Source organism: Dreissena polymorpha, unplaced genomic scaffold (assembly GCF_020536995.1).
Source record: "Dreissena polymorpha isolate Duluth1 unplaced genomic scaffold, UMN_Dpol_1.0 chrUn007, whole genome shotgun sequence".
NCBI lineage: Eukaryota > Metazoa > Mollusca > Bivalvia > Myida > Dreissenidae > Dreissena > Dreissena polymorpha.
The window spans coordinates 275,710-295,210 of record NW_026273321.1 but is presented as its reverse complement, the minus strand read 5'-3'; the positions used below and the strand labels follow the sequence as shown (position 1 = coordinate 295,210).

Sequence of the window (19,501 nt, the reverse complement as noted above, 5' to 3'; positions counted from 1 at the left end):
CAAAATGAAGTGTGTTTATTCCAAAAGATTTCCCTATTCCAGGAAAGACATTGGTTTATTAGGTAAAATTCTTTGTTTATGTATCTGGTTCTCAGTCAAATGTACATTGGAACATTAAACAGCATATTTAATATTTGAAATGTAATATGCAGAGAGCAATATCTAGTCATTTACATAATTGCTTTTGAATGAAGTTACTGTCTTTTCTTGCATATATGAAATTCAATTAATACTTAAAATTGCAAACCTTGTATTTTCCATATGGTATATATTAACACACATCTGTTTACCTTATCAAAAGATACATGGCTTAACAACAAGTCATAACAAGGGACAAAATTGTCACAAAACCAGGTTTTCATTGTGAAAAAAAAATCTGATAAAGGGAGAAAACTCAAACTGAACTTTTGAAATGACCAAAAAAAATTAACCCCCTTTGTAATTTTTTTTTTTTTTTTAAATCTATTTTTAGTCGTGGCGACCTTGACATTGGAGATATTGACGTGATTCTTTCGTGGGACACACCGTCCCATGATGGTGAACAAATGTGCCAAATGATTTTAAAATCTTACAATGAATGACATAGTTATGGCCAGGACAAGCTCATTTATGGCCATTTTTGACCTTTGAACTCAAAGTGTGACCTTGACCTTGGAGATATCGACGTAATTATTTCGCGCGACACACCGTCCAATGATGGTGAACAAATGTGCCAAATGATTTTAAAATCTGACAATGAACGACATAGTTATGGCTCGGACAAGCTCATTTATGGCCATTTTTGACCTTTGAACTCAAAGTGTGACCGTGACCTTGGAGATATCGACGTAATTATTTCGCGCGACACACCGTCCAATGATGGTGAACAAATGTGCCAAATGATTTTAAAATCTGACAATGAACGACATAGTTATGGCCCGGACAAGCTTATTCCGCCAGCCCGCCAGCCCGCCAGCCAGCCAGCCAGCCCGCCAGCCAGCCAGCCCGCCAGCCCGCCCGCATTCGCCAATCTAATAACCAGTTTTTTCCTTCGGAAAACCTGGTTAAAAATATTGCTAATAATTACTATTAAGCTTACAGAAAGTTTTCTGCAGAACATGGGTTTCCAATATTGCTGATGTCTGTGAGTAGCTATTTGCTTATCAAAATATTTTCATGGCTTAAAAACAAGTTGGCATCGCTTCTGGAAATTGAAGTTAAATGCACAGGGTAATCAGGGACAACACTTTCCGCCTAAACTGGATTTTTGCTACAATCTGACTTCCTTTACACTCAAATTAAAACAAAAGCAGAAAGTGTTGGCCCTGATAAGCCTGTGCAGACTGCATTAAGCCCTGTTTTCCCAGAGTGCACATCAAGATTGTTTGCGAACCTTGCGTTTTCCATATTGTCAATGTATGAACGCAGCTCTCTCGTCACCAGAGCAATCAAATTGAAATCGTCAGCCAAGAGGTCCATCTGTTGTATACTGCCACCAAAACTATTGCTCACAAACATCAGAGCTCTGAAAAATCAGAGTTTTATAAGTTTCAGGATAAAGTTTCCTGGTTTGATCACTGCTTGAACCCTGAAATTTTCTTCAGCAAGAAAATAATCAGAAGTTTTCCTTTCTGCACTCAGGTGTATAAATGGGTATCTGTGCGGGAAATATGCCAATGTCCCATGGCTGCAGACTACGCAGACGGTGAATGGAGCACATATGACCCAGGGATTAATGAAAAGTTGTCTGCAAATGTGTTTGTATGTCAATATCAGACTATAAACCTGATTTTTAACAGCTTACTTTAGTTATGCAGGCCACTTAATTAAACTCTTTTTAAAATTTACAAACTGGAATACTAAACAGATGTCAAAAAACTGATCAGAGAATGAGAATTTAGCACAGAACTAATGTACTGGAAATGCTTAGAACTTTGAATGTTCAAGTATTTTGTGTGTGTAAAAGAAGTACAGTATTATGTAAACAACAGGTCCATTTTAGCTAAAGGATTCTTTTTGACTGAAATTAGTTCACTGTGAACTATGGAGCTAGAATTAATGTACCCGATAAGCTCTGAGATTCAACATTTTAGTACAAGACATTTATAACTACGAGTAAAAACAAGAGATGTGTTTGTCAGAAACACAATGCCCCTACTGCGCCGCTTTGAAGCCATATATTTGACCTTTGACCTTGAAAGATGACCTTGACCTTTCATCACTCGAAATGTGCAGTTCCATGAGATACACATGCATGCCAAATATCAAGTTGCTAGCTTCAATATTGCAAACGTTATGACCAAGGTTAAAGTTTTTGAACAGAATGACAGAGTGACAGAATGACAGACAGGCCCAAAACAATATACCCCTGATAATTCGATCTGGGGGCATAACAAAAACAATATACCCCCGATCATTCGATTCGGGGGCATAAAAAAGAAAACATACAGGCTGCCAGGGTCATCCTTGCCCAAATTTAGGGAGAAGTGACTTTTCCATTTTGCAGAAATTAAGAAGTGACTTCTTCTGTTGCTGAATTTAGGGAGAAGATTCATTACAATTGTCAACTGATAGATTCCAGTTAAGTTGGTATAGCCAATCTATTGATCCATTACTTTGTGATATCATTCACTGTGGCTACAGGCCTCTAGTAGAAATAATCCATAGAACCCATCTAGCAGAATCATTTGAATAGAAAATCAATTATACAAACATTACATCCATGTTTTAGACATGAAATAACTCCTCCAGAAGAAGTTAATTTATCATTCAAGATTACAAGATAATTAAAGCCGAAAAACAGGCTAGTGATGATCATTTAACCATTTGCATGCTGGGAAATTTGTCGTCTGCTAAAATGTTGTCTGCAGAATTTCTAAAATAAGCATTTTCTTCGATTTTTTCAAACAATACTATCAGAATAGCAAACAGTTTGGATCCTGATGAGACGCCACATTCTGTGGCGTCTCATCTGGATCCAAACTGTTTGCAAAGGCCTTTAAAATTCGGTTCCCGCACTGAGAGGGTTAATGTAACAATATAAAACTAAATATTGACAATTGCTTATAACAAACAAAATCATGATGTGCCATACCTATTTATGAAGTTGCCAAGGTTATTTAAAAGCTCGCTGTTGTTCTTTAAAAATAGATCATCCCAGCTGAAACTGCTGTCCTGTTTTGGTGTTTATGAAATAAATACAATTTTGAATTTTTACATTTAACAAAGCACACAAGATCATCTTGAGATAGTTAACATATCACAGACAAAAATAAATACATGTTTTTCAAGCTTAAAATAAATTGATTATGTACATACATTTCACAGACAAAATAAATAAATTGGGTCAAGCTTAAACATAAGCTTAGACATACTGTAAATCTACAATAAGCCTCTCAAACCTCGATTTGATTGTCTTAGTTTGGTACATTTAACATAATTACCCATACTTAAATCATAGTTTATTACAATGAAATCATTTGATTTCATTAAGAACTTAGAGGGGTAAGAAATTACCCTGCAATATTGACCAAAACATTGAAAAATCGAAACTGTTAGTTGGATCTTTTGTAAAATCAATTTTAATTCAACTCCTTTTTTGGAAATCATTGACTGCGGTAAAACTTAATTAACCCATGAAATCTTATGAAACTGGTAACAAGATAACACATTATTAATATGGTAGTGTGTAACCTCACCTGAGTTTCTGGCCTCACATAGAGCAGGTAGAACCTGTAGATGTCTGCTGGGATGCCAGTGTCACGTGCCTGATCACCAAACACACCCGTGCCTCGACTCTTGGAGAACTTGCCGTCCTCATAGTTCAAGTACTCTAAAATATAGAGAGCCTCACAATGAGAAAACCACACTTAATCCATTTGCCTAAAGTGTCGTCCCATATTAGCATGTGCAGGCCACACAAGCTATTCAGGGACCACACTTTCAGCCTAGATTAGATTTTTGTTTGGAGGAGACTTCATTAAAACAAAAATACTTTAAAAGCAGACAGTGTTCTCGTTGATTAGCCTTCAGACTGCACTGACTAATCTGGGACGATACTTAATACATTAACCCTTTCAGTGCGGGAACCGAATTTTGAAGGCTTTTGCAAACAGTTTGGATCCAGATGAGATGCCACAGAATGTGGCGTCTCATCAGGATCCAAACTGTTTGCTATTCTGATAATATTCTTTGAAAAAAATCAAAGAAAATGCTAATTTGAGAAATTCAGCAGACGACATTTTAGCAGACGACAAATTTCCCAGCATGCAAAGGGTTAAGCTCGGTGTTCCCAGGGCAAGTCTCAGGAAGAAAATAGTTTAAGAGCATAAAATATAACTAACGTGATTTCGAAAACTGCTTTGACCCTTCACTTTTAAGCAGGCATACATGCAGATATATGATCTTGCTTGTTTTTAAATTAGATAAAACGTTGATGAATGAAAAACTAGAATAAATGTACAGAAGAAAAGGTACCAAAAGATTAACACATTCATGTACACTGTTGGGAAATCCCAAGTATTGTATGCAGATTTTTTCACAGAACACATAGACAGAACTGTTGTTTTTTAATAAATATGAGCAAACTTGTTTGAATTGGTCAATTAATGGCAAAGTGATAACAACAAATTAGTCTCTTTTTTGCATTGAAGTAAACAATATATGATTTATGCGTGGATACACATATATTTGATAAAATGTGTTTAACTTTCCTCATTCAAGTTTATATTTGTTTACAAGGGAAAAATCATTTTACATGAGGTACATTCAAATCCCTGAATGGTAATAAAATATGGTGCTATTTTGAGTAATATACAATATACAGAGATAGCATTACATGCATCTCCTTTTGACTAGAAATTCCTGAACAGTCAAGGCGCCTTAAATGTTTATACATGTATTGACATTTGAGGTTTCTGTCCTCACCTGTAGCAGACATGTGCCCCACCACAGTGTAGTGATCGTCAGCCCCCAGCAGTGACGCAGGGAAAATCACGCTGTGGAACGGGACGTTGTCTTTCCCAAGAAAGTTGTACAGTTGGACGTGTTCTGGGTTCTTCCACCAGTGTGCCCAGTGCTCGGTGTAGTTGGCAGTGATTGAGATGTAGCCGATGGGGGCGTCAAACCAAACGTAAAACACCTGAAAAAAATTATGTGCATGTAAAAGAAAGAAATCAATTCATTCGAAAATGGAGAAATAAGTGGACATAGAAAAAGGTTTTAATGCTAATATGAGACGACACTTTAGGTAAATGGATTAATCTTTAATCATGTCACCACAGTCAACTAATCACAAGTTAACTGGGTTATACATGTACATGTATGGTTTTCCAGCACAGAGAGCACATGCTTTACCAGTAACCGATTACCATCCTATTTGAATCAGTGTTTGAGCAGCATGGCTATAGGAATAATTTCAAACAAATCAATATTATATTGGCAGAGAGGTTTTAATGTTTCTGCACCTGAACTCAACATTTAAGCATGAAACAACATGAAACAAGAGTTTCCCAAGCAATATTGTCCCCTACGGATGAAACTCCACCATTGTCGGTATTTTTTTTATATATTTGTTGCCATTTAGAGTAACATATAATAAACAAGACTATTGCCAAGCAATATAGTCCCCTACCGGCTCCACCATTGTCAGAAATTCCACTATTGTAAGAATATATTTTTTTTTTTTTGTTGCCATAGCAACCAGAATTCTTGACGTAGGAACAAAATGAAATGGCGTGCATAATCTCCATATTGCCATCTATCCATGTTTCAAGTTTCATGAAAAAATATGAAGAACTGTTTAAGTTATCGCAGGATCCAGAAAAGTGTGACAGACAGACTGATTTACAGACTGACAGACAGAGCCCAAACCAAAAGTCTCCTCCGGTTTCACTGGTAGGGGACAATAACATTACCTTAAGAGTAAATAAGCCTTGCCTTGGAAAAACTGGGCTTTATGCATGAGCATTTAGTGTCGTCTCACAAACACAAAATTTCCGATTTAGTAGATTTTTGTTGAGAACAGACATTCTTTTAAACAACAAGGGACAAAATTGTCACAAAACCAGGTTTTCAGATGAAAAAAAGTCTGATAAAGGGAGACAATTCAAAATGTGTATTGTTAACCCCCTTGCGTAAAATTGACCTTGATTTCAATTAGAAAAAAAAAGTCTGATAAAGAGAGACAACTCAAAATCAAAATGTGCATTGTTACTGATCGTTCATAGTTACATAGTTGTTTCAAAATCAATCTATTTTTAGTTGTGGCGACCTTGACCTTGGAGATATTGACGTAATTCTTTCGCGTGACACACCGTCTTATGATGGTGAACACATGTGCCAAATGTGCCAAATGATTTTAAAATCTGACAATGAATGACAAAGTTATGGCCCGGACAAGCTTTTTCCGCCCGCCAGCCCGCCCGCCCGATCGCCCGCCCGCCAACATCCCCAATCTTCCTTCGGAAAACCTGGTTAAAAACAAGAGCTGTGTTTGTGAAACAATGCCCCCTACTGTGCTTTTAAGCCGCACGGCAGCTATTTTATAAACAAGGTTATATTTTGAATGTAACAGTGACCTTGACCTTTGACCTAGTGACCTCAAACTATTTTTTATTGTAGATCTCAATGAGATGCCCGCACATGTGAAGATAAAAGAACATAGACCCAAGAGTTTTTATTTTATGAGTAAGGTTTAAGTTTTGGGACAGACACACACATACAATGGTAGACATACAGGCCAAAAACAATATACCATCTGATCGTTCAACCTTGGGGCATAAAAAACATAACAGAAGAAAGTGTTGTCCCTGATTAGCCTTTGCTGACTGAAAACGTTAATCAGAGACAACACTTTACGCACATGCATTAAGCCCTGTTTGTTTCCAGCTAGTCAAATTAATGTACACTCATTACAAATGTTGCACCTTGTCTGTGAAGCCCTCTAGAGGCACCGGTATTCCCCACTTGAGGTCACGACTGATGCACCGAGGTTTGAGCCCGTCTCGTATCCAGGACTTGGTGATCACCTTCGCATTGTTCGTCCACAATCCAGTCTGGAACACACTGTCCAGGTGGACTTGGAGCTTCGGCTCTGCCTGTGATAAGTTGTATAAATTTTTATTTACGACTTTTGTCTGTGTTACAAAACAAACATTTTTCAAGCAAATATCAGTGACTTAGCTCTGTTCTTTTAACGCTTTGAATCAAAGTTTGATGAGTTTGTAGTCCCTTAGAAAATCAAATTAAATGTACGACTTTTCCCACTAGACTCAAGTTTAAAAGGTTTAATTTTCAACCTTTGAATAGTGATGAGCAGCAAACAGCATGAAACCTGAAGAGACTGCAATTTACTCACAGGCTGCTCTGGTTTCTGCTGGTTGCATACAGACATTTTCACCCATATTACGAGAAGGACAGGGTTTATGCAAACAAGAAACAAGCATCCCAATTGAACAGCATTCCCTACCTTGGGAAGATCCAGGAAAAGATGCTCACTGGACCGGACCTTTGGCCTGTTGCCACACAGTTTACATTTGGGGTTGATGAGTTCCACAGCGTTGATAAGCTTTCCGCAGGCGTCACACTGGTCTCCACGGGCGTCATCGTACTTACACATGGGACATGTGCCCTCCGCGAACCTGTCTGCAAGGAACCTGCCAGGGACGAGTGCAATTAGGTAATTATTAATGTATTTATTAGCATTGTAACTATTTATATTATGTATGTTGTTATTTCTATCATAATACTATTTTTTTAAGCATGTTTTTTCTTATTTCAATAATTGTATATTTTCTTATATGTATTATTAAAATTATATGTTCATAATCAATAACTAAAGATCTCAGGATATAAAGATCCTAAAATCCTAAAGATTGAGGACATCTTAAATATATAACAGCCATGAATAAAATGACTTTGAAACAAGAGATGTGTTTGTCAGAAATACAATGCCTCTTTCTGCGCCGCTTTGAAGCCATATATTTGACCTTTGACCTTGAAGGATGACCTAAGCCTTGACCTTTCACCACTCAAAATGTGCAGATCCATGAGATACACATGCATGCCAAATATCAAGTTGCTATCTGAAGCTACACAAAAGTTATGAGCATTTTTCGAAACCAAAACGCGAAACCTAAACACAAAGTGTGACGGAAGGACAGACGGACAGACAGACGGTCCGATCACTATATGCCCTCCTTTGGGGGCAAAAAAAGTCGTCATGTATGTTGGTGGCTTGATTAAGTGCCAATGACTTAAACAACCTGTTAGTACATATGATTTTTGTTCAATAAGAGCCTCGTGCTGGGAAAAATTGTGCTTAAAGCATGTGTTTTATTTGTCGTCCCTGAGAATAGTTAAGCACAGGCTAATCTGGGACATTCTTCGCCTAACTTGATATGTTAGGAACAGACTTCCTTTAAAAGAATCATACCATTAAAGCAAAATGTGTTGTACCTGATTTGCCTGTGCTAACTGAACAGGTTTAACTGGGATGACACTTAAGGTACATGCATTAAGCACGTTTTTCCAGAATGCGGCACAATAACATAGTCCTTAGTCCCTACCTATCACAGTTCTCACAGTGCAGTTGCTCCACACTGTTGGTCAGTACGTAGCCATTCTTGTGGAGGTGCCAGAATATGTCCTGCGCTATCCTGGAACATACATCAGTAATGTATAAATATGCCCTGCGCTATCCTGTAACATACATCAGTCATGTATAAATATGTCCTCCGCTATCCTGTAACATACGTCAGTGATGTATAAATATGTCCTGCGCTATCCTGTAACATACATCAGTCATGTATAAATATGCCCTGCGCTATCCTGTAACATACATCAATCATGTATAAATATGTCCTCCGCTATCCTGTAACATACATCAGTAATTTATAAATATGTCCTGCGCTATCCTGTAACATACATCAGTAATGTATAAATATGTCCTGCGCTATCCTGTAACCAGGGATCATATTTTTTTCGGTTTTGTCGGTCCTAGACCGATTGGGGTCATGAAAGACCGATTGAAAATCCCAAAGAGTCGGTCCGATTCTGTTTGCTATTAAAATTCCCATGTCATGAAATCGATTACACAGTGTACATGCTAACACACCCTAATGACATTCTTATCTCGATTAGGTGTGAAAAACCATTCGCTGCAGTCTCTAATCCGGTCAGGACCGGTTTATTGCACGTCAGACCAAGAATCAAAAACTTGTGAACAGCGGATTAAAGACGCATCCGAAAAGACGCGTCTGAATGCACGCGCTGTAACTAAACAAAACATGCCGATACAATTTCCACCAGCGTAATAATCATGTAATATAATAATGAATGAAAGTCGCGGATCTGATCGACAGAACAGCCGAAAGTTATTTTTATGGGCGGAACTTCACATAAAATAGTACACAAGAAAAATAATATACATTGAATAAATCTTTAGTAAAACCGTGTTAGAATCGAAATAATTCGTGTACTTTATACTTTGTTGTTGAATAACTCACGACCGGAAAATTAGATACGTGGTTTCAAATGCTTCGCTCTCGTGATTAAATCCCTACGCATCTAAACTATCGGCCGTGGGTTATTTGACAACAAATTATTTCTTAATTATTTGGTTTGGTGTTGTCAGTAGCCAACCTACGCACAGACATTTGTTTGGTTCAGTGCATGTTTGTAAGCTATTATCGAGTCGACAACAATTCAAAACATCGGTATACACTTACACAGATTAATAAATGTGTATATTGACAACGATGAAAAGTCTGATAAAACAGCACACGAAACAACAATGAAATACCAAATGATAAAACCAGTTGAGAAAACTCGTTCCGTTTAAAAAAATGCCTTAGGGAATTTTACTTGTACATGTATTATACCACCTTCATGAACGGCAAAATCAATGGTATATATATTCATGTAATTTGTCATAATTTCGGATATACATTTTCGGATACTTTTCCACATTTATATCCGGACCGATTGATGTTGCGGGAAAATATGATCCCTGCCTGTAACATACATCAGTCATGTATTAATATGTCCTGCGCTATCCTGTAACATACATCAGCCATGCATCACAAACTGGACATTACTTTTGATAAAGCTATAGACTACACCCATATATGCATTACTAATTACCTTTCAATTATTGTACAGAACATAGACATTTAAAGCAGATACATTTGACATACTAACAGACAAGGTAAGATAAGACAGACTTACACATCAGTACATTTTCTTAAACTTCATCCTTTTTGTTTAGTCTATAACAATTACCATGAGCAAACAAATAATAATTTCAGAACAATCCATACACTTTCTGCTGCTCTGTAGTAGTTCTGCCGAAGTAGTCAAAGTCAATATTGAACCATTTGTAGATGTCGCGGTGGAGGGCCGAGTACTTGTCACATATCTGCTGCGGGGTGAGACCCTCCGCTATGGCCTTGGTCTCCGTAGCGGTCCCATACTCGTCTGTACCGCAGATGTACAGCACGTTGTAGTTGCGCAGACGACAATATCTGAGAAGTTATTGGAAAAGCTTATGAAATTAGCAGACACAGTGAAAACTTCATCAGTAAAGTAGTTTGTGAAAATATATAATGCTAATTATTTTAACTGTTTCCATAAAAATGCACAGGCTAATCTGGGAGGACTCTTAACACACACACATTTAATGGAGAATAATAGGTAAGTGTTGATTATAGATCAGGGGCCGTATTCCAGTAGCTTCTTAAGTTTTCACTTAAGTTAAGAAATTTCTTAAATAAATTTCTTAAGTTAAATTTGAAATGTCAAAAACAAATCATGAGACGCTTAGTATTTCTCTTTAAGAAATTCTTTTAAGAGTTAAAGGAGGGTAACTTAATTTTAAATATATGAGAAAAAATACACAGAGTAAAGAAACTTATTAAGTTTATGAAGCTACCAGAATTTAACTTAAGTGAAATCTTATGTTTAAAACAAGAGCACCGCCTTGCGGGTGCAGACCGCTCATCTATTTTCTTTTTAAAGGTGAAGGGACTCTCATTTTCAATCACAAAGGAGGGAGGGGTGGAGTAAAGAGGGGTGTATAGTGTGGGGGTGTGGACATTTATTACATAATCTTCCAAAAATGCGAAAAAAAAACGCAAAAAAAAAAAAAATTAGGGCGGGGGGGAGTGGGGGGTGGGGGATTCTTGGGTGCGATGGTTGGACGGTATTTCAAACATAAAATAATAAAAATAAATATTTGTGTTTTTTAACCGTTCAAAAAAAAAAAAATGGGGGGGGGGGGGGTATAGTGTGAGGGTGTGGTGGTAATTTGTGAAATGATCTTAAAAAAAAAAAATTAGGGGGGGGGATTCAGGTGGGGGGAGGGGGGGGGTGGGGGGGTGGGGGGGGATTCTTGGGTGCGATGGTTGGACGGTATTTCAAACATAAAATAATAAAATAAATATTTGTGTTTTTTAACCGTTTCAAAAAAAAATATTGGGGGGGGTGGGGTGGGGGGGTGGGATGGGGGGGGGGTATAGTGTGAGGGTGTGGTGGTCATTTATGAGCTGATCTTAAAAAAAAAAAAAAATAGGGGAGGGGGGGGAGGGGGGAGAGGGCACGGGGGATGGTTTGGGTGGAGTCTATTGTGGTATGTCAGGTAAGAGTAGTTTTGTCAAAGTATCAATCAAATCTAATCATAAATAAAGAAGTTATGGCAATTTTAGCAAAATTTAATAATTTGACCTTGAGAGTCAAGGTCATTCAAAGGTCAAGGTAAAATTCAACTTGCCAGGAACAGTAACCTCATGATAGCATGAAAGTATTTGAAGTTTGAAAGCAATAGCTTTTATACTTAAGAAGTAAAGTGGATCGAAACACAAAATTTAACCATATATTCAAAGTTACTAAGTCAAAAAAGGGCCATAATTCCGTAAAAATGACAACCAGAGTTATGCAACTTGTCCCTTTACTGTACCCTTATGATAGTTTGCGAGTGTTCCAAGTATGAAAGCAATATCTATGATACTTTAGGGGTAAAGTGGACCAAAACACAAAACTTAACCAAATTTTCAATTTTCTAAGTATAAAGGGCCCATAATTCCGTCCAAATGCCAGTCAGAGTTACATAACTTTGCCTGCACGGTCCCCTTATGATAGTTAATAAGTGTTGCAAGTATGAAAGCAATATCTATGATACTGTAGGAATAAAGTGGACCTAAACACAAAACTTTAACCAAATTTTCAATTTTCTAAGTATAAAAAGGGCACATAATTCTGTCAAAATGCCAGTCAGAGTTACATTACTTTGCCTGCACAGTCCCCTTATGATAGTTAGTAAGTGTTGCAAGTATGAAAGCAATAGCTTTGATACTTAAGGAATAAAATGGACCTAAACACAAAACTTAACCAAAATTTTCAATTTTCTAAGTATAAAAAGAGCACATAATTCTGTCAAAATGCACGCCAGAGTTATCTAACTTTGCCTGCCCAGTCCCCTCATGATAGTAAGTAAGTGTACCAAGTTTGAATGCAATAGCATTGATACTTTCTGAGAAAAGTGGACCTAAACACAAAACTTAACCAAAATTTTCAATTTTCTAAGTATAAAAAGGGCACATCAAGGGGTGAAAGCGAAACAGCTCTAAGTGACATTTTTTCACAAAATGACTTTTTTGTATCGCAACATCCATGCCCATCATGTATTAAAATATCTTAGTTCCAGGCAATCCAATAAAAAGTAAATTTGTCCTAAAGCTCTAACTGAAATTTAATTATTTTTTTAGTGCGAAAAGGCTCTATGTGCAGTGAAGTGCTACTTAGAGCTCTTTCGCCTTCAGGTTATTGATGTTAAGATAATTCTAAATGACATTTTTATCAATTATTGAGGAATATATTTTCAAGACATAATATATTTGTATTTGGAAAACCTCCTTCACAGATAATATTATGTAACTGATGAAAAATAAGAAAAAATATTGATAAAATATGCACTTAGAGACCTTTTTTGCACTGAATTTCGGGTATTTTTTCATTTTTCTTAATTATTTTGTTTAGTTTAACGTATTTGATAAACTTTTTAACAACATAAATATAAGGATTTTATGGCTATTTCAAATTATCTTTTATACATACCTGTCTATACTTAAAACTACCGGTATAAAGCTAATTGAAAAATTGAAACCTTAGTTGCATAAAAGCTTGTTGAATTTGGAATGAATTTCAAGGAGATGTGATCCTTGTTTCGACCTCTTCCTAGTTCTGAATGTAAAACAATTTATTTTGTTACAAAACCAAGAAGAATAAACTCATTAAAGTGTGCTGTGTTTAGAATGTTAAGTTGTGTACTGGCAGGTATGTATATTAATATACATACCTGGTAATGGTTAAATGCCAGAATTACCTTTATATATTTCTATTTTATTCTCTCATAAAAAAGCGTTCAGAATTATCTAGAACCTAGTTAGTTGTATACATAGACAGTGAAACATAACATTTCTCAATACATTAAAAATTAATACACATGAATGTTAATTAGTTGTTATTGTGGTATTTACAAACACTAATTTGTTACTGAGGTGAGATGTGAATAAGTTGGTCGAGCCATGAATAACTTTTCTGGAAAGATGTAAATTCGTAGGAAACTGTGCTCATAACTCTGCTGCTATGATGTGACTTAGAAGATTAACATGCTGTTGAATTGTGATATGGTTGGTTACCATTCTAGTGATATGTTATTTTGTTGGTAACTGAGATGGTGAATTGTGGATCAGTAGTTAACCATTCTTGTGTGATGTGATTTGGTTGCTTTCTGTGTTGGTGAAATGAAAATCAGTAGGTAACCATTCTAGTGTGATGTGATTCGGTTGGTAACTGAGATGGTGAAATGTGAATCAATAGGTTACCATTCTGGTGTGATGTGATTCGGTTGGTAACTGGGATGGTGAAATGTGAATCAATAGGTAACCATTCTGTTGTGATGTGATTCGGTTGGTAACTGAGATGGTGAAATGTGAATCAGTAGGTAACCATTCTGGTGTGATGTGATTCGGTTGGTAACTGAGATGGTGAAATGTGAATCAATAGGCTACCATTCTGGTGTGATGTGATTCGGTTGGTAACTGAGATAGTGAAATGTGAATAATTAGGTAACCATTCTTGTGTGATGTGATTTGGTTGCTTACTGTGTTGGTGAAATGAGAATCCGTAGGTAACCATTCTGGTGTGATGTGCTTCGGTTGGTAACTGATATGGTGAAATATGAATCAATAGGTACCATTCTGGTGTGATGTGATTCGGTTGGTAATTGATCTGGGTAATTGTGAATCCATATGTATTATGTAAGCATTCTGGTGTGATGTGATTCAGTTGGTAACTCTGCTTATGGTTGCTCATCAGTTAGTTTCTATTCTGGTGTGATGTGATTCAGTTGGTAACTGATCTGGGTAATTGTGAATCACCAGGCAGCCATTCTGGTGTGATGTGATTCGGTTGGTAACTGAGATGGGTAATTGTGAATCGCCAGGCTACCATTATGGTGTGATGTGATTCGGTTGGTAACTGAGATGGTGATATGTGAATCAATATTTTACCATTCCGTTGTGATGTTATTCGGTTGGTAACTGAGCTGGTGAAATGTGAATCAATAGGTAACCATTCTGGTGTGATGTGATTCGGTTGGTAACTGATCTGGGAAATTGTGAATCAGTTATATTCAGTAGGTAACCATTCTGGTGTGATGGGATTAGGTTGGTTACTCTGCTAATGGATGCTCATCGGTTAGTTTCTATTCTGGTGTGATGTGATTTGCTTGGTATCGGTGCCAGTGGATGTAAATCAGAACGTTACAATTCTGATGAGATGTAATCAAACAACTGAATGATGTCAATTTGTGAAAATTATGATATTTTGTAAATTTGCTCATTATTCCTTATAACAGTTCAGTTACCTATCTTAGTCACAATGCCCCTTCTAAAACTACTAGGTGTGTTATTTTTAATACAACGTACAACACCATGCTAATACTTATTATTGTAAATCGTTAAAAATATAAAGTTGTAAATTACTTTCCCATAACGTTCATTGTATAATGGACATGACTTAGGCCTATAAAATAAGTCCAAAATCTGCCAAAGTATTACTCAATTTAACAAATATGATAGAATATAGCAAAATGATAGAAAAATCAGCATTGAATTCCTATAGGAGTATCAAGTAGGAATGAAAAAATTAATGGTCAATCAACACAACATTTACTATACTTTCGTCAAAGTGTATCTCGTTAATTTGTTTTTGTAAAACAGTACAAAATAAAAAAATCCATTCAGTGTTTTGGGACATTTGCTGGCAAACAATTGCAAAAAAAGTATTTAAGATAAAATAAGATTAATTGTCAATGTGAACTTTTTAGCACTATTAAATGATATAAGAACAGTATTTTTATGCTATCTGTTTAAAGCAAAACGGTTCTGAGTAACAATATTTCCAAATATATTTTAAAAAAAACTTGCATTTAAAATGTTAAGTGTATTTAATTAAAAATATATGCAAAAAGTGAAAATTTCCAATACTTTTCAATTAAATTGATGTCACTTAGAAATTATCACTTTGAACAATAAGTTGAAAAAAATATTTTTTTTAGCGCGAAAAGGTTCTAAGTGCCATTTTTTGCATTTTATTTACAATATTCGTCGTTTCAAAATTTAAAAAGAATTGCATATGAAATAAATACTGTAAATTGATCATTAAACGTACATTGTAGTTTAAAAATCACTTAGAACTTTTTCGCTCTTAAATTTTAGTAAAAACAATTTGAAATTTCAGTGCGAAACATGTCTAAGTGACATTTTTTCAAATAACTTCTTTATTTGTGAAAATACAAACATGTTTAAAAAAATGTGATTAGAGCAGACAATTCTCAATATAACTTTAAATTTTAAAGCTTTCATTGTTTTAATTGTTCTTCTGATACAGTTTAAACCTTACCTTGAACATTTTTGAAAAATGCACTTACAGCTGTTTCGCTTTCACCCCTCGACATAATTCTGTCAAAATGAACGCCAGAGTTATCTAACTTTGCCTGCCCAGTCCCCTCATGATAGTAAGTAAGTGTACCAAGTTTGAATGCAATAGCATTGATACTTTCTGAGAAAAGTGGACCTAAACGCAAAACTTAACCGGACGCCGACGCCGACGCCAACGCCGACGCCAAGGTGATGACAATAGCTCATAATTTTTTTTTCAAAAAATAAATGAGCTAACAAAAAAGGCGGAGATAAGAAAAAATAATGCCCAATATTTCAACTTAAGTTCTTTTTTAACTTAAGAAGCTACTTGAATACAGCCCCTGGTTTATCATACGAGGCTTAGAAAACAAAAAGCATGAGCTGGAGGAGCATTAATCAACACTAATCTTTTATTCTTTAATCCCACTTTTTATTCAGAAAACCTTTTTATTTAAACAAAATTAGTTTAACTGGATAATTTTGCAGGATTTATGACGTCATTTTGTCGAAAAAATGACATCATTTCATGCCGTTGTTTTTAGCAGACATTTAATCAACGAGCTTTAATCAATCGAATTTGCTGTAAAAGTGGGATAAACTGTTTTCATAAAGCGTGACTCATATACATTATTGTGAAAGGTTTAATCAATTTATCATTAGCCTACACATATACTTGTGCGGCACAGTAGTTTCCTGTTTCAGGTGGAGAGTGTGTGGTATGCATGACTTGCATTAATAAAAACAATAGCTTTTTATAAATCAAAATATGCATACAGTAGGTTCATATAAATTAATCAAATATCAGGTTTGATAAAAATTGAAAACAAAAAATGTTGGACACAGAGTGAGGAAAGAGCCAATGAAATCAATTTTTACGAAAGTCCTTATTGCAGAATTGCAATAGTTTGTTTATCAAATCTGGTCAAGATGTCACAATCATAAGCATTTTCATGTTAGTTCCGGTGGCACGGAAGATATGGTGTCTGCCTAACAATCAGAAAGTGGGTTGAGCGCTAGCATTCTCAAGATCTTTGTTTTAGACACAATTACTTATTTTACCCAGGAAACAAACTCAAGAGCATGGATGAAAGTTGTAAAATAAAACAAAAACAAATGCTCCTGAGAGAAAGTGATTAGGAATGTTTAATAAAGAGCACCACAACATAGTATATAATACACTAACAAAGACATACCTACATTAATTGTATTAAATTGCATAACATGCTTATCAAAGTGCTTTATGTCATTCCTACTCAAATGTTGTTTGGCATTTGTTTCCAGCCGTTTTGTTTTGCCACAAACTACATAAATGGTCCAAAAGCTCACTTGAGTTAATTGTACACAAATTGTGGGAAACTTGACATGGTGGCCAAGCATTGGATCACACTTAACACACCTTGCTGTGATATTGTTTACATAAAAATCTGATCCCGTTTAATCAATAATTTGATCATAATATGTGTCTCCATTAGTGATAACAATGTGTTTTTTTACAATTTGACATTGTGACCTGGTTTTTTTACATACACTTTACTCATATTGTCAACATAACCATTATGACCAAGTATCGTCAGTATTAGTGAACAAGAAATATCTTTAAAAAAAGATATGCAGCGTTGAATGTGGTAGGAGATGGTGAAAGGTAAAGACTTCAATGAATGAGATCAAAGATAGTGAATGTCTTTTTCTGTGCAGTTCTTAGCTGCATCACACGCAGTACGGGAGTTTTCGCAGCTTATTTTACATTATTACATATTGCTGGTCATAAACATACAGATACAAAACAGAACATCAAAACAAGAATGGAAGTGAAATTAAAACATATGAGTCAACCGGCCACACGCGAAGTATCCGTACATATTTTAAATATTTATATGCGCGTTCTTTGAACAAACCTGTTTTAGTGATTTGTTGGGCATTGCTATTTGATTTGATTATTAACAGTATCGAGAATCATCGCGCTCATGCTTAATACATTAGTCAATATGGTGGAACAATTCTTGATAAATTATTCAAAAATAATATTTATCATGGTATTGTTGAAAACACATTTAGAATCTATTATTGACATACCATAATTATATTGTTGAATATCTTCATTTAACATATTTCTGGTCTAAAGAAAATTCCAATTCACCTAGTTCACGCGATAGCGTCTATATTATATAACGATTGTTTTACTGGCCACGAACTGAACCTGATACCTTTTTGCGGGTTGGAATGCGATGCATTAAAGTGAGGCTATGCTTCCACTGCTGGAACAACGGCTAAAATGTTTAAAACTTTATACTTTTACATGTTAAATGCTTAATTTCAAAAACAATTTAAAATGGTTTGGCCAAAACGAATAGCAGGATAGGGAAAAACGATACTTTTATGAACTTAAATATACTAGTACACAGACAGGAATATGAAAGTAATTACTAAATATGTGGACATAGCCTTTAAGTACAAATGCTCTAGCGCTGGCAATCCCCTGAAAATAAAAGGTGCACGCACAAACTGTATTGATGTCGGGTGTTTAGTGTAAAACTATTAAGTCTTTTCATTAGAGCTAAAATTGTGTCATGCTGATCCTCAGTAAAACAGTGTTACTTAGACGCATTCATGTTTCCAATGTTCTGGTGGTATGCTCAAATCTGCCAACAGACTAAATGAAGTGTATTCATTCGTGTCTAGCCGCGGGAAATTTTATTTGAATTTTATTGATGACCCAAGATGCACACAGCATGATGACAGACTCAGGAAATACATGCATACTGATCGAAATAACTCACTTCCAGCACTTCATGCTGACAGGAGCTAAAAATGTAATACAAAATTTGAAAATGCGTAAATGGGTCTAATGCCGTATGAATATGCTTATATTCTGGACACCCATTTTCACATGATGCAGCTCATATAAAAATCAGAGCCTTAAATTACCCGACCATTTGTAGAATTTTGTTTTGACTTTGATCTGATGGAAGTATTTATAGTGTGTGAGTTTGAGGATGATGCTTTCGTATAATGTATTCCAAGATAATGCTTGTATTGTCTCATCATTTCAAAACAAGGAACCATATATTGTTGTACACAAATGACATACAATGTACTATTTTTTTAATAATTATGATATGGTTACATAGGGATGACCAAATTATTTTAACATTTGAATATTATATTGAATGTTTGCCATTCAAAAGCTCAAAAGCCATTCAAATATTCAAAAATTTGTATAATAATTAAAAACCCAATAATTGTCCTATTGTAAGATTTTCAAAAAGATTTGTACTAAACTCAAAGATATTGCTTTAACCAAATACATGACTACCAAATACAGTGATTTCAATGAACTATATGACCTAATGTCACATGTCAGGCTTGAATATCAAAGAAACACATCAGTGTCAGTCGTCAATACTTATACACAATTATATATGACAGAAGTAAACCTTGACAGTTAATAAATAACTAAAAATATATATTTTACAAGAGCACTGCATAACAGGTGCAGTTTTGAATAAATGAAAGCTTGTCAGAATTGTTTTTATTTTGTTTAG

General features: G+C 35.5%; 1 protein-coding gene and 1 long non-coding RNA gene across 3 annotated transcripts in view; both read right to left on the bottom strand.

Moving 5' to 3' along the window:
* LOC127863386 (methionine--tRNA ligase, cytoplasmic-like) overlaps positions 1–19,501 on the bottom strand; it is a 74,688-nt gene that overhangs the window by 5,368 nt on the left and 49,819 nt on the right. For both annotated transcript variants that reach the window (XM_052402897.1, XM_052402898.1), the window contains exons 9-16: positions 10,299–10,502; positions 8,547–8,636; positions 7,448–7,634; positions 6,906–7,076; positions 4,906–5,119; positions 3,678–3,811; positions 3,074–3,153; positions 1,373–1,504 (exon numbers count right to left, since the gene is read on the bottom strand). In XM_052402897.1, the coding sequence (XP_052258857.1) occupies positions 1,373–1,504; positions 3,074–3,153; positions 3,678–3,811; positions 4,906–5,119; positions 6,906–7,076; positions 7,448–7,634; positions 8,547–8,636; positions 10,299–10,502 (1,212 nt within the window). The remainder of the gene's footprint in view (positions 1–1,372; positions 1,505–3,073; positions 3,154–3,677; positions 3,812–4,905; positions 5,120–6,905; positions 7,077–7,447; positions 7,635–8,546; positions 8,637–10,298; positions 10,503–19,501) is intronic.
* Positions 401–1,056, bottom strand: LOC127863390 (uncharacterized). The gene is made up of 2 exons (XR_008041041.1): positions 813–1,056; positions 401–650 (listed from the first exon to the last, which is right to left on the bottom strand). It is a non-coding gene; the product is annotated as an uncharacterized LOC127863390 (long non-coding RNA).